At 35.3% G+C, this 16,546-nt stretch overlaps 1 protein-coding gene and 1 pseudogene across 1 annotated transcript; one reads left to right on the top strand and one right to left on the bottom strand.

Moving 5' to 3' along the window:
• Positions 1-4,865: 4,865 nt before the first annotated feature.
• On the bottom strand, positions 4,866-9,311 carry LOC132946165 (uncharacterized). The gene is made up of 2 exons (XM_061016026.1): positions 8,309-9,311; positions 4,866-6,334 (listed from the first exon to the last, which is right to left on the bottom strand). The coding sequence occupies exons 1-2, from the start codon at positions 8,790-8,792 to the stop codon at positions 6,180-6,182; spliced, it is 639 nt and encodes a 212-aa protein (XP_060872009.1). The 5' UTR covers positions 8,793-9,311; the 3' UTR covers positions 4,866-6,179.
• Positions 9,312-12,086: 2,775 nt separating this feature from the next.
• LOC132946167 (uncharacterized) lies at positions 12,087-14,821 on the top strand (annotated as a pseudogene).
• Positions 14,822-16,546: the final 1,725 nt, after the last annotated feature.

The raw sequence follows: 16,546 nt of genomic DNA, 5'->3' as shown, positions 1-16,546 counted from the left end.
TAAACTACTAAATCAAATCAGAGTATCGTTTAGCCGGTCGGTGGTTTCTTTCATTCTGTGTGTTAAGTGTCATAACGCGGTTGCGCCTCCCCAATAAGTCCAAACGCGCGTCACCCCCACAGTTGAGAAATACTGCTATAAACATATCATAATTAATCATAACTTCTGGATCCTTTCGACAAATTATCCGCGCACCCATCTCACCCCATTACACCTTTATATTATAATGTGTTGCATCCGCGACAGGGATCGGCGCCACTGATGCGTATATAATGCGTGTAATGCATTGTCTCAAAAGTCCCGTATCACCGTTATTAGTATATTTTCGTTAAAAATCATTCAAATATTATTATATTATCAGAATATTCCTAGTTTAATTCCAATATTTAACGGCATAAGTATAACAGCATTTAAATTTTTTTATTAAAATCGAGTAAAAAAATATTGACCAATAATAAATAATAATGTCGCACAGTTTTAGATTTTTACGAATAGAATAAAATAAAATATCATATTACAATATTATAGGCATACGTTGGTGAGATTTGGATCTTTTATATGATAATCCGTAAGAATAGATGTACCTACACTTAATTGTATAGATCTTCCATAAAATTAACTTGTTCAATGTTTTCCGTGTATAGTTGGTTCTATATACGATCCGTCAGATTTTCTCACCGGCACGACTATATTTTATCACATAAATCTCACGAAAACTGGACATCGTCCGTCGGCTCTGTCACTTAATGTAATGCATTTTTTTTTCAACAATTAAAACACAACGCGGTTCTCTTGTAGATAGTTTAGGTTGAGACAAGAGAAACCCGCGTTTAAATATTTGCCACGGAGACACTTATAACAGGGCGAGACATGCACTAAATACATAATATTAAATAATATCCTTCTGAATGCAGTGGCGATTGTTTTCGTGGTCGAGCGGGTTCGACAGTCGTGGGTTATATTGTGACCATTATTATTACATTAGAGAGGAGAATAATTGAAAGTTAAAAAACCAATCGCACAATAATGTTATTATAATTATAGCTATATAGACGACGACGACGACGACGAGAATTACAATATGTATATTATAATATTATAATCAACGCCCACGTACTTTTATTAATGATAAATTGACTATATTATTAATGTACGCCGATCGTCGATCAATGACGACGATTGTAACGAGTTGAATAGAATTCGTATACGACGAGCGGAAACGAGCCGACGACAATTTTCTATATATTGTTCTAATAAATGGTATTACAAAAATATATTTGGCAGCCGCGAGCTCAATCGTAGTATCGGCCGATACATTCGGACAGACCAACTGATATAGTTATAATATCATAACGAGACACGGGTAAGAAATTGAGGTAGTCTTGTGGGGGAGAGGATTACCCCATCAAGATCCTCCACGTTATCACAAAATCAAAATATATATAATTGTCAGTTTAAAATTTAAATTATAATGAAACCACAGTACTATAACCGACTTCGCCCAACTTATCTATGTTTCTATCGTTTTCCGTTTTGCTTCAGTTGAAATGTATGATCATAATATAAACACAATTACAACGATTAATTTTGAGATTTTCCACTTCTTAATTTATTCTGGACATATTTTTGGTGTAAGCACAAAAAACTGAAGACAGATTCAAGTGATTAACGAATGCTTTAATGCCGAAGTAAATCCGATATCGTTGAGATTGGTAATCGTCTGTATGTGTTTACTTAGTTTACATAAAAAATATGTCCAACATTGAGAAAGCAAATCATAAAAGTAATCATTCTAATTGCGTTCATAATAGTATTTGCTTTTATGATGTTTTTTTATTTTGTTAAAAATTGTGGATATGCGATATGCCATAAATCTACTAGTTATAATAGTACCTAATAATATAATATGTGACAAATGGCGAAAATTTAAAAAAACAAAAAAAAAATTCGATTTTCTTGAGCCGAAACTAAATGCGTGTGTTACACTCTATATAGGCTATTATAGAGGTGTTTTAAAAATAGCTAGAACACCCTCAGACTTCAGAGACTCAATGAATATATTGACACAGCTTTTATTGAAAACGGTTCACTAGTTTTTGAGTAAGGTATAACATAAAAAATAAAGAAACATTCATTGTTTTATATATTTATGTATTATGAAAATACAATATAATATAGCGGGTAGAATGGTTTCGCGACCAACGACAATTTTTATCGAACTATAGTTAACCATGATGGAATTTTATCTACTGATTTTTGGAAATGTAATAAAAATCATGTAAAAAAAATAAAAGCTTGGTACTTGGGATTCAAGCTGGTTTGTTGACTGAAACAAGCACCCGTACAACAGCATCAATGCTTTACAATGAATTTGTTGTTGGTCAGGCCTATTTAAAATGTTTAGTTTTGCAGAACTAAAAAACATTGTGCGGTGAAATAATATATGACGCATTGTTGATCTTCAGTGGTTGTAATAACAGAATTTCAGAGTTTATCGGAAAATCGTATATACGATAACCGATAGGTGTATAATAATATTTTCCATCGAAAAATTATCACATGCGTGGTTTGAGATATATTTGATCACTTCAGCGAGACAATCGTGAACCGATACCTTTTAAAATAAACCCACGAAAGCCAATTGTTAAACATAAAAACACTAATCCTTTCCTACAACATAAATACCTTCCTATATATATATTTATAAATCACTTATCTCAAAATTCTTATTTTGTTAACATTTCAACTTAGTTGAGGCACACTTTTAAAATCAACACGTTTGACTGTTTGACCTTTTCACACCTATACTTAACAATTTTAATTAATCATACAGGACCGTTGACTGTTGTTGTTCTGGACATTTTCCTGATCCACGATACCTATTACACATTTTTGGATTTTAATATTAAGTATTTAAGTATATATTATATTACTATTGCAGGTTTCGAAAAGCTTCTCTTTTAAGAACTATTTTGTTACGGGTATGGTGGTATATTTTAATGGATTAAAAACGTGAAGAAAAATATATCGTCTATACCAAAACCGGAAAAATTTTCGAAAGTCGTTGTAATTTTATATCCTAATACTTCCCAAAATATCAGGGATTGAAAACAATTTTATATAACATTATCAAACGAAAGCGAAATAAAATTAAGTAAAACGATAACAAAGAAACACCAAAAACCAACAAATTAGGCACCTATACATTTTGTATAATACCTAATTCATTTTTTTTTTTAATCTCACCTTATTTTCTTAATCCGTGGCATAAATTTAAAATAATATAATAATATTATTCTGTTATCGAGAGATTTTGTTATTGATGTTTTTTATTGAGAGAATTTTTGATAATTATATAAGTAATACAGGGCTATTTATAACTGAATTTAAGTATTTTTTTAATATTTTTAAAATATCTACATCCTAGTATATTCATTAAAACAGGAAACAACAAACAAATCGTTTGCAACAAAAAGTTTTGCACCCCTCTTAAAAAGTAAATTCCGTATAACATATTAATATAATACCGTGACGGCAAGGCGAGGCTCCGTCGCTCTCAGGTAGATTCCCAAGTCGATACAAAATAAATATACAAACCATTCGCGTTTTATAATTAGCTTTTTCTTCTGTACGCTGCAGTTAGTAGTCGTCGTCGATGCGAGGCGTGGGATAGGACAACTAACCACCTGTAATCGTACCACTTGGTTAGGTTATCATAAAACGGTGTTTTCGACGTTTCCGCCGTAGTTATGGTTGACAGTTTTTCGTTGTAGATCGCTAAAACCCCGAAGAACCGAGCGGGCGAATTCGTGTATCATCTATACCGCGGTTTTGTGCAGTGCTGCTATACAGGTCAGCGGCGGTGGTCCAAGAACACATTATCAACATACTTCTAATATAAGTATTAAGTATTTTGCTTTAATAATATCGTCTTTGTTCACGACTAAAGAGATTTTCGTTTTATCTACTTGGAGACACGCAGAAAGTAAAAGGCGTGCTCCTGCTTAGTCTGTGGAGGACATGGCACAATCGAATTGCGATGTTACACTATATTATTAACATAGCAGCATATAAATATAGAGCCATACTAATTATAGATGCATTGGAATAAAGTATATAAGAACGACTGTTCGGGATTATGATGACAGGATCGGATAAAGTGCATTTCCCACCGTCCATTGGTTCGGAAGTGGGTGATTGTTGGTCAGGAAAAATTGAATCAACACGAAAAATTAAATATTTAAATATTGTTATATTTTTTTTAAACTAAAATAAGTATTTCAATTCTTACTATATATGTATATATTTTTTTACATAAATATATAATATAAAATATTATATTATATTTTTTACATATATAATAAATAATAATATAATATAATTATGTCAATTCTAAAACTTAAGACAAATAGTTTCTACGTTTAAAGTATCGTCTAATGTCTATCTAAATCTAATGAAAAAAAAACTGTCGATTAAAAAAAAAAAACAACACGGTCCTATATATATAAACTGTATATACAACTTTTTTTATAAAATATAAATTTTTTTATTAAAACGACCGATTATATATTAGATATAATATAATATATATATATGTATATAAAATAAAAAAAAATTGTTATTCGATCTAAATTGAAAAAAAAAATTCTCTTACAACACATCATATTATATAATAATAATAATAATAATAATATACATCATATAAAATGAATTCATTCACACCTATGAAAAATATCGATTTTTCCATCCATCCTCATGAGATCAGACAAATAATACATCATAGGTTTGAACTAGGCATGAGAAAAGACTTTAACAATTTAGAACAAAAACCGTCCAAACTAGCCAGAGCGGGACAATTTTTAGAGCTATTATTTTTAATTTTTTTCTTTTTTTTTTTTACTAACAAGAAAAACAATTAGTCTATACAAGATATTTTCACAACAAAGAAGAGAAAATTTTTGTTCAAAATAACCTTGTGTAAAAAAATAGTTAAAACAATGAGATCGTTTCAGTCCCATATTGGAAAAAAAATTCTGTTTAGAAATTATATTTTCGTTTTTATTATTATCGTTTTGTGATGCGCATAAGCTTGAAATAAATTCTTGAAGAGCTCGGATTAAACGTTGTTTATAATAATATAAAAGAAGATGACGTATGTAAACTGCGAACGATCTACACAGATATACCCTCCTCCTGCAGATCATCCCCGCCTGTAAGACGAGTCACATAATAAATAATAATATCGTCTGTATCATACCTGCGTATAAGATCCGATAGTAATACATCACCTTTGGTTAAATTTTGATTCGCGAATTGGATTTTGAAAGATATATTTCTTTGGACATTGTAAAATTAGATATAAAGAGACCACTGAATCTTTGGATTTTTATCATTAAAATTGAGATCTTCTCGAAAATTGAAATACATTAAATCATGGAAAAAGATCGTCATATATATAAAAAAAAAAAAAAAACGAATAAAAAAAAAATTGTCTGACGAAAAATTTTTTCATTTTCCTTCACTTTGGTGATGTTTTTTCTTACCACTCTTTTTATGATTTTTTCAACAAGCTAAAATTAAAAGGTTAAATGTATAATTGCACGTTAACATTAAAATCTAGAGCTAATACTAAACGTACAGACATTAAGCTATAATATGCTTAACATAATATTATATTATGGTGGATAATAGATTTTTCATTATTTGTAATATTATAACGTAGACAAATAAAACAACAAAATTAGTCTGCGCATAGGCGGTGGATAAAAACCGAACAATATTCGTGAAGGAGATCAAAAAACAAAACAGTATAAATATTAATTGTTTAAAAAAAAAAAAATACATAATTTTTAAAATTTTTAAAATTTAAAAACATCTGTACAATAACGATGGGGGGGGGGGGGGTTTGTTAAAAAAAAAAAAAATTATACACATAAAATAATGTCATATAAGAACGTGTTTATCAGGAAAATTCCTGGAGAAGATTATATAATATATAAATATAAATTATCATTATTATATTATTATAGTTAAGACTATCTATACTTGGGAGATCTCGAAATTTTGCGTCGAAAATATGAAAAACTTTTGGGCATCAAATTATTATTATTTTTTTTAAAATTCTTATGTTATATTTTATTATTTACTCAGCGTACTGCCTTTTTTCCCCCAATTTCGAATTAGATAGCCATCATCGTCGTCGTTGTCGTCGTCGTCGCGACGGATCGGCGACTCCGCTTGTTCGCCGATTCGGATTCGTCCAAGACTTTGTTGTTCGAGCGCAGAGTCCTGCCGGAAGCGCTCAACGGTCGTTTCTTGGTCTTGCTCATGAAATCTAAACGGAACAAACAGAAAGAAAAACAAAGGTCAGTCAACGCATTACAATAATATTACCGGTACGATAAATTTAATAATAATAGGTACACCACAAACACGAACTATATAGGATCGCGCATGTCATGCGACGACGACGACGACGGTAGGGCCGCGCGCGTTCGGGTGGGTGGTGAGGAGAGGGGGTGATCTAATTTTACTCTAGCGTCGTAGCGGGCCGAGGGCAGCGACCTCAACGCCGGTCGCGAGGGGAGTCGAGGGGAGAGGGACGAAAAAAATACAATATACAAAAAATAAAAAACAGATAACAACACTCGGCCGTTAATGATAATAACGATACTATATAATATTATTATTACCGAGCACAGCTCTCTGGACCACGCCCATTTGGCGCAGTGCACTCAGATACGTTTGTACGCGGAGGGGAGGGGATACACCTATACGGTGATGATGATGATTATGATGATAATAATATTATAGCAATAGCCATTTATTTTATACTTTTTTTTCAATCATCAATTTACACATCGCGTCCGAAAGCCGTCGTTATAATAATATTATACGCGTGTTCTTCTCCCCACCCAAAGCACCACCACAACAACAACAATAATAATACGCACATACAGACGGAGAGAGAGAGAGAGAGAGAGAGAGAGAGAGAGAGAGAGAGAGAGAGATATGCGTATAAATGTATAATAATAATATAATATGTTTATGTGCGCGTTGGCGTGTGTGTGTGCGTTTGTGTGTTTGTACGAGTGTGTGGGACGAAAAAAAAACCGGTCTCCCGAACACGTGTGCACATATGCAACGCGAGCTTATTATTATTAATATTACTATGGGCAGATCCTTGTAGTATGTGTATATACGTATATGATATACAGTGTATATAGTGACACTCCTCTCTCGGGTCGAAATAAAAAAAAAAATAATAATAATAATATTATGTCCTCGTACGCGCACGTATACGTCGTCGTATACAATCGAACACAAACACAATATTAATAATAATGAATTTACATAACCTAAAAAAAAAAAAAATATGCGCGGTTCCGACGAAAAAAAAAATTCAAGGTCTTTCGACGCTGAAATCGTTTTCGCGCCATTTCACAATCGTACATCGGTACCTACCTACCTACCTATATCTATTACTACCTATGCCGCGGCCACCGCCGTCGCCGTAATAATAATAATAATTATTTATTTCGCGCGCGCGCGCGCCATACACACGTTCCGTCCGTGGTGCGTTTCAAACATATTTTTTTTTTCAATTCGGTACCGTTTTTCAAAACAGTCGAGGACCCCACACCACCCCTTCGACGAGCCGAACAACAGGGATGGTAATCAAAAATTTTATCGACCGAAAACAACGGTGGGCGTACTGATGGACAAGGGCGGCACATAAATTTCGCCGATTTTCTGCGGGTCCGCTCGTAACGCGACACGAATTTCTCGGGAAAGGGTTCACAGACGACAACAGTACTAATACTAATAATAATAATAATAGGTACCTAATGATAAAAACGTCGGGCAAAAAAATAGCACAACTGGGTATTCCGAAAACGGATGTCAAAAGAAGTCTCTCCTCCCCGCAGAACATCATCCCGACGACGACTTTTATTACATTTTTCCCACAGTGGCGTGGCACCCTTCGCCCGAACGAGGGTTCACTGCACCCCTAACGCTCCACGCAGGTGCCAACCATTGTGTTTTCGGATGGGGGAGCTCGAACTTCACACACACACACAAATGCCGGTTAAAAACTAATAATCCCGTATTTACGCCCACGGGAAAGGAGAAAGACAACGGTCGTTACGTTGCGTTACGCGGTAGAGAAAGTATCCGAACCAAAAACCACCACCGTTGCGAAAAAAAAAACCGTCTCAACGCATGGACCCCGTCCTCGCTCGGGAGAGAAAGAATGGATAACACTACCTACCGAATTATTATTTTTATCATAATTTATCATTATTACCTGTGACTTTAGACTGTCGCTGCTGCTTGACGGCCGTTCGGCTGCAATCTTGATGCTGTTGCTGTTGTAATGCTGTCGCAGTGGTCGTCGAGTCCGCTGCGGCCGACTCCTCACGACGCTTCGGTGGACAGACGCGTTCCCACGCGTAACGGTCGGCCGGGCTGTCACGCAGCGGACGTTCGTTAACGAAATCAAAGTTCCACGACCGCGAATCGGCCGCGGTGGCCGCACACAATTGTCTATCAAGCCACGCCCGCGTCTCCGCCGGATCGGCCGGCGGCCCGAACAGCACGCGCCTAACGCTCAACACGGACGCCTTGCCCGTGATTGACGCCGATCCGTTGTTGTTGTTGACGCTTGTGCTGTTGTTGTTATTGTTGACATTGCTCAGGGAATCGGTTTTCGCCATGAGCACTCTCCTACCATTGTTTACGGATCCTCCTCCGTCGGTGTTCGTCCCCGTCACGCCATACGTAACGGTCATGGTGATCGACGGGTTTAAATCAAACAAATGTAGACAACGAACCGTAAAATGTATAACGTCGAACGACAGTTATAATGCTCCCTCTCGTACAGATCCGACGTATCTCCTCTTGTCCGTCACCGGTCGGGTCCGTAGCTTTCGCGCACTTTAATCCGTCACACTGCAGCTCTGCTGCTGTACAGACGGCGGTGGAGTTCGCGAGAGTTGCGTTTCAAAACGGGTTGATGTCGGCGCACGGAGCGAACAACGGACGCGAGACGAAAAAAAATAATTTTTTCAAATAAACAAACGAACGATTATCAAAAAATCACACCGGTTACCGTTGGTCGACGATGTCGTAAACGGCGATAATATCGAGTCGCACCGAAAGCGGCACACACACACAATCACAAAAACGTACAGATATAAAAAAATGGACGACGAGCGCGTAACGAAACGGCGCGAGTGTGGCGTGTACAGCGAGCGGCGAGAGAATGATTTTGGGTCCGGTAGGTAAGTCGGGTAAGAGCGTCACTGCCGCCGAGGTCACGTATACTATACGGTGTACGGCTGGCGGCGGGGAGGGGCGGCGGTCACGTCATCCACGGGCGCGCGCGCGCACGCGCACCAGCTTCGGCCTATCCCCGCCGCGCGCGCTCACAACGGCGGCGGCGGTGTAGTGCGCGAACGCACCGCCACCGGCGCAGCGCTCGTCGACCGTTGTTGTTGTTGTCGTTGTCGTCGTCGCCTTCGTTGCCCCCGCGCGCTCACCGGTTCGTAGCGACGCCGATGACGGTGCGCCGTTGCGCGCTCATTTTTTTTCCCGTCGGCCACGGTACGACTACACGATTGCGCGTGCGCGAGTTTTTACTATAACCCGCGCACCGCCGCCGTTGTCGTCGTCGGCGTCGTACCTACGAAACACACGCTAGTAATAATAATAATAATCATCATCATCGCGAGACGAGAGGAAAAAATAAAAACGAAAGAAAAAGAAATAGTAATAATAATAATAATAATAAAACCCTAGCCATGTGCTCGGCCGCCGGCGTGTATGTAATGTGTATAATATTATTATTATTATGTACAGACGGCGAGTCCCGACGCGTCGCGGCACGACGACGATAATATTATTATTGCCCGTCACACACACACACACACACACATACACAGTGTCTTTATAATAATATAATAGATATAACGCGAGTGTTTGTGTATATGTGTGTGACGTTTGTGTGTGTATACAATGAGATTCACGACGTCGTGCCGATTTCTTGGTTTAGTGTTAAATCCCCTCGTCACGGATTACGCGCTCGGACACGGAACGGCCAGTGTCCGGTGGTCGACGTCGTCTAAATATTTGTGACCGAAAACCGAAAACCGTATAAATAATATAATATTGTGCCGATAACTCAATACCACCGCGGTTGCCGAACGGGGTTTCACGATCGCCATAATGTAATATATTGTTATAATATCGGACTCGACCTTTTTCATAAAAATATAATAATAATAATATAAATCACCGAAACCCTTCTCCGCGTCACAAATGCAGCGAATATTTTCGCAAACCGAACACGGCTATTGCTTACGTACCATCATGCTCATAATATTATTACGGTTGCATGGTATCGTCGTTGACGTGCGACAACATAATAATACGGTGTATTTCTTTCTACAATCTCTCTGAATCTCGGATTCGCCGGTAACCACAATCAAACGTAATTTTCTCACGCGCAGCAATTACCTACCACGTGTTTTTTTTTATGTCCAATTCGTGAGCTCCGACCGAGTGATCGTACAAGTCCGGTCGTCGTGTACGGTGTAAGTACCTCACGTATAACCGCATCGGTTGAACCCTTTTCTCAACACGACTGATATACAAAAATAATATATAATATAACATGATGTCGTGTATCACCAGATGCTCTACACAAATGTACGTATATAGTATTATATTATTATACTCGAGCACTCTCATCTTAATTTCGTTATAATTAATCGTATGGTAATATTATATTAACATTTTATGTACAGTCACCTATACAACGATTATAAACACGTATCATTCATTTGAAATTTCAAACAAACTTGTTATGGTCACCTTGAAACATATTCCACAGATTACCTGTGACACAATTTAATTTAGATTGTTACCTCAGAATACATTACGCGTGTGCATATAGTTAATTAGTAGAATATTTAACGTTTTGTTTCATTAGTAATACTATTATCATTGCTATTAATATAGGCTCATCTCGTTAACCAAAACTAATGAGCAACTAAATCATTAAAGGAAACTTTTCATAATTATAAAAATGTATCTATAATATTTAAATAATTAAAAAACTTCAATCGTTTTTCACCGTCAATAATTAAATCAATAATAAAAAAATAGTTTATTAGACGCAAAAAAATACCAAAAAAAATAAAGAATAGAAAAAATAATTAGTTCCAACTTGAAAGTCAACACACTCGATTTCTACCCAAAGAATTTTTATAAAAAAAATTATTACTAGTAGCACCATTTACTAATTAGGAAATGCATACTACTACGTATTCGTTTTATAGCTGTTTGAATATTTATTGATACATGGATTATTTCGATATTGGGAACGACAAATAATATTGATAATTAATGAAGTAATTAAAAAATCGTATATTTATGTGCAAGTGAACGTTTTTAAAATAAACCGCTATTCGCTAACGCGTAATAAATAAATAAATATTATGTCGATTGATATTATGATGTACAATGTACATTGTAATGTTGTACCTATAATAGGTACTGGAATACTATATAATAAAATTATAATAATGCTCATCTACTATATCGACAGTAATAATAATTTGTAATCGACAAATAGCACGACCACCGACATTAAGATAATGATCCCATTCACATATTTCCTATACAGTAGCGTGTGTATATAACTAATATGCACGTAATATGTATGTAGGTACATAATATTGCAGTAATAATTGTTATGATAACAATAGTGTGTTTGGCACCGAACATAATTTATTGCGATCGTTACGTATGTATTATAGTCAGTTTATAGCCAACCAAACCTGAAACGAATCAAAGGTTAAAGAAAGAATGAAATAAAAATCGGTATGGCGTTATTTTATAACAGAGTACCTATATAATAATAGTACCTACCTACAATCAACAACACACAATATGATGATGTATGCAAAGTATATAAATTATATTTAATCCGAACGTATCCATCGTGTTCCCGTGATTAGTATATTATTATACGCGTGTGCTCGTGCGCGTGTAATTTATTCGGATGTTAATATAATATCGCAGTATACACACAGCAACTTACTGTAGTAACGCCTTCGGCGTTCAACCCGCCGCAGGAGAGGGTTGTCTGAAAGTGGTGGCGTGTGTTGGTGGGTAACCGCTACCTAGGTATACACATTTCGTATACTGCAGTATATTGTAAAGGGAAAACGAGAGACGGCGGCGACGGAGAGGAAGAGCTCTGCGCTGGTGCATTACCTTGTAAGGTTTCGTTCTGTGTGGATGGTTACCAAAAGGAAGTACCCAAGGATTTCTACGGATGACTGGCCGGCGTGCTGTCCGCCGTGTACGAGGAAGGCGAACGAAAAAACGTAATTACTCTCCTATGTATACCACGACACACACTATAATCGCGGCGTTTAAATAAATCTGTTAGAAGTCACGGTTTGTGTATGTATGTATGTACTATATATATATGTATGATGATAATATAATATATAATATTTATTATATTGTATTATTATAGAAGGGTGTTTTTTGTCATCAGCGCAGGACTTTATGGGAATAAACCTAGGTCCGCAGGAATTTCAATTAAACGGTCATTTTCGACGTAATCCGGCCATCGTCGCCGCACCGAAACCATCATTAATGTCACGTACACTGTTTAAAGCGCGTTAAATCCTCATCCTTCGAACGGATCTCCCCGAGAAATACAAAACACAAATTCAACGTAACAAATAACAATGCGCACCCCCATTGCAACACTATACTATAATATTATTTTATCTAAATATTATCTTATATTCTTGTAGATTATAGTGCGACGCATTAGGTTGTTATAAATTATTACTACGACGAATAATAATATTCGAGACACGCGGCATTATACCGTGATTTATAAATATTGTACAAAGATACCTATAAAGTCATTCTATCTTTTGGGTCGTTTTACTTTTAAAATATATGTGTATTGTAAAACATTTATAATATAATCGATACCATCGGAGATCGCAGCGCCGAACACGATATTTTTCACGATAGACCCGGAATAGGGTCGGTCTGCTGTAGCAGTCTGGGTCGAAAATACCGAGTGGCGTCATTTTTCTCCGTTCGTGACATATTCCAGGGTCTATGTATTATGGTTATGTGCGTGAGTGTGTGTATGTTTATTGGCTATAATCTTAAGTGGTATTTTTGTCCTGTAAAGCACGCGTATACAATGCTTATAATATGGTGATTGATATCATTGATAAGTGATGAGGGATGGCGAACAGTCTACATAATAATATACGTATATACGAACATGTATTATAGTACGACGTCAGTGGGTCGTTATAATTGTAATAGCTGATACATGCATAGCGTTTTTCACATGTAAAGTATTTACTTTTCGAATACATATATACATACGTATATGTACCAAATATTATTTCTATATATATATATATATATATGTGTGTGTTTATATATATATTATATATATTAGATAGAAGGATCGTGTGGTTCGTTCATGACGCGTCAAAGTGTTTATATTAAGTCGTGCAAGCAACATTATTATATATTATGGAACCGATAAGAATTCGATTTTTGAACTTGTTTGAAAAATGCAGCTTTGTTTGTATTTCGTTAATATGTTATTGGTTTCTAAATTTGCAGAAGACAAATTAATGCGTATTGTCTCAATTGTTGTGGTGGAAAATAATTTTATAAATTTCCGTCTATACTACAATATAACATGCTGCTGTCGATCCAACATAATATACTATTATATATGTATTTTTAAGGCTATTAAATAGTATAATATTTAATTATATACACAACGTTAACAGTGCACTATTATATTATTATAGGTTTACGATAACTTGACAGATATATAAAACGTATTTAGCAGAATATAGACGAATAGAAGATTTTTAATGTTTTTTTTGTTGTTGTTAAAACGGTATGGAAAGATTTACTTTTTAATATTAAATAAATGAAGGTTATAACTACCTACACAACACCACTCATGTTATACACCATATAATTTTCCGCCTACTGACGGTTTCTTTTTTTTTTAAGTTTTCCTAATTTGGTAAATTCGTAAAAGGTTCATGCGGTTCTCATACGTTGTATACCATTTACGACCAGACACTGTGGGCGATTCGATAAAACGTTTATATTCCGCGATAGAATCATACGCATTTGACCGTGGAACAAAAATCTCGACGTAGGTACGTGATAAGTCGGCTTATATTAGTGCAGTTAATATTAGTATAATAACATATAACACTGTTGTTTAGATGCATATTTTTTCGCGACAAAACGCACTCAAAACTCAATTTACAAAGAAATACGAAATATAATGTGATTTTCCTGAAAAAAAATTCGGAATCTTTTTTCTTCACAATCTTATTTATGTGCCTGTTGTTGTGTTTGTAGAGGGGCTTTTTATCGAAAATTAAAATTCCGTGATGTTGAACGACCACCGACCGCCACCGGTCACCGCAGCTGGCAGGAGGTGTCTCTTCCCGGACGATCGTCAACAACCTGTAAACCCCAACGACAATTTGGAAGTGGCGATGGAAATCGAACGAGAGCTGCTGGCACAAAAACGGGACCAATGGAGTTTCGATTTTGTCAACGGCACACCGGTGGATGAAGGGCTTTCCAATAATAATTGGCAATGGGAAATAATCGTTGTATAGGCGTCGATAACGACGACGAATGTCGACCACAAGTTTGATGATAAATTTACTATTGTTAAATATTGTAATTTATTATGATTATAAAATTCTACATTCAAATCTGTACTGTACATACCTAGTCTTACTTTTACATGGAATACACGGCGTATATTATTATTATAATTATTGCGATTGCATGAGGAAATATAATATATCATACCTATGTAGGTACATTGTACAATAATCTATGGTGAACGTACTAAATTGATGTTTACACAACATGTTTTTATTATTTGAAGATTAGGTCGGTATTGATTACAGTGAAATATATTATAATAGTAATAATAATATAACTAATAACTAATAAACAATAACTAATGAACTACACCGCGATAGGCAATAACACTATCGATTGCGTGTAATTATTGCTATTTACCATATTATTATTCATTTACCTAATCATTTTGCTGCGTGTATGGTCATTGGTCGGCGCAAATATTATAAAATGTTCACTGTATAATAATAAAATAATGAATAATATGATATTCATAATTAGCAATCCTGTATAAGAAACTATACGTTTAAAAGGCACTTAGTAAAACTTTTTGAAACAAAATGTAAAGATAAACAACACTATTAATTTGTCGTATAATATAAGCGACCATGCTTATCTTATGTATGCTTTATTGCAGGGGTCTGGCCGTCTGGGGATTCAATATATGGGATTATTTTAACATCACAATATTTGAGTACAGTTTGACGTATTGATACTACAATATATTATACCTATGAATTTCCATGCGGGGAAATTATTTTAACTGACATTAGTTGTATCATTATAGAAGGGTTCTGTACATACAGCGCAGGATAAGCAAGGTATCGGCCAACCGAACTTTAGGATTTTAACCATCCCTAAAAAAGCTAATGACCCAATTGTCAATAAAATATAATATTTATTATTATTCATTGTTCAGAGTTTGGGGTATACAAATATTTTTTGGTCATATATTACGCTAAGCCTGTCCAAATTTTAAGCGGCACAGTGCCCACCGAGTTGAACTTGGTAACTCACGGGGCCTGTCCGGGCCTGTGTATACCTATACCATAACGATAATAATATTATTATCACGTGAGTAAACTAAATTCTCAATATTTATATTAAGTGTTTAGTGTACACCTCTATGTTTTTGCGTAAAAAATCCTGACTCAATCCAAGTAAAACGTTTATAATAATGCTAGGTAGCAAATTTTATCAGTTATTGTACCTAAATAACCTTGGGGCATATAATAATACAGCTTGGTTTAACTGTATAGCGATTAAGTGTAATAAACAGTCGAACCAATTTTAATTCGCACACGTCTTGTACTTTGATTTGTATAAGGTGAATTAGTAACGACGTCAAGATGATGGTTATTTTCCCACTACCTCTGTTTTAGTAGGCAGATACATAGTACTATATTTAAACAACCATATTATTATATATTTATATTAACAACTATATGAATTAAGAGGACGTTAAACCCGTGTATGTTGTCTCCGTCTTACTAACGCGTAACCTACAGGTAGTACATTTTACGTTCAGAAGAATTTGTTTTACTCTGTTATTTTTAATATTAGTGTGAATTAACAAATGCATTTATTATACAATTTAAAATTAAGAATATTATATTGTCTTGCATTAGGAATTTTTGAACCAAATTATGATCATTTTAAAATTGCATAACGGATTCTTCTAAAAGTTATATTTGCCATATTGTTATAAGTTAGTAATATGGAGACAGCACATGGAGGATTAACGTTCTTTCAAGGTAATATACTATATACTATAGTGGTACAATCACTCATAGGTACATAT

This window comes from Metopolophium dirhodum, chromosome 6 (genome assembly GCF_019925205.1).
Source record: "Metopolophium dirhodum isolate CAU chromosome 6, ASM1992520v1, whole genome shotgun sequence".
In the NCBI taxonomy this organism is placed as follows: Eukaryota; Metazoa; Arthropoda; class Insecta; order Hemiptera; family Aphididae; genus Metopolophium; species Metopolophium dirhodum.
The sequence above is the reverse complement of the archived record's forward strand: the minus strand, read 5'-3'. Positions and strand labels throughout refer to the sequence as shown.

What these genes read in the sequence shown, in the direction of transcription:
- LOC132946165 (XM_061016026.1), bottom strand. Translation starts at nt 8,792, where the DNA reads ATGACCGTTACGTATGGCGTGACGGGGACGAACACCGACGGAGGAGGA. An exon ending in GCGACAGTCTAAAGTCACAG is followed by an intron (nt 6,335 to 8,308) that starts GTAATAATGATA and finishes TGTTCCGTTTAG; the next exon opens with ATTTCATGAGCAAGACCAAG.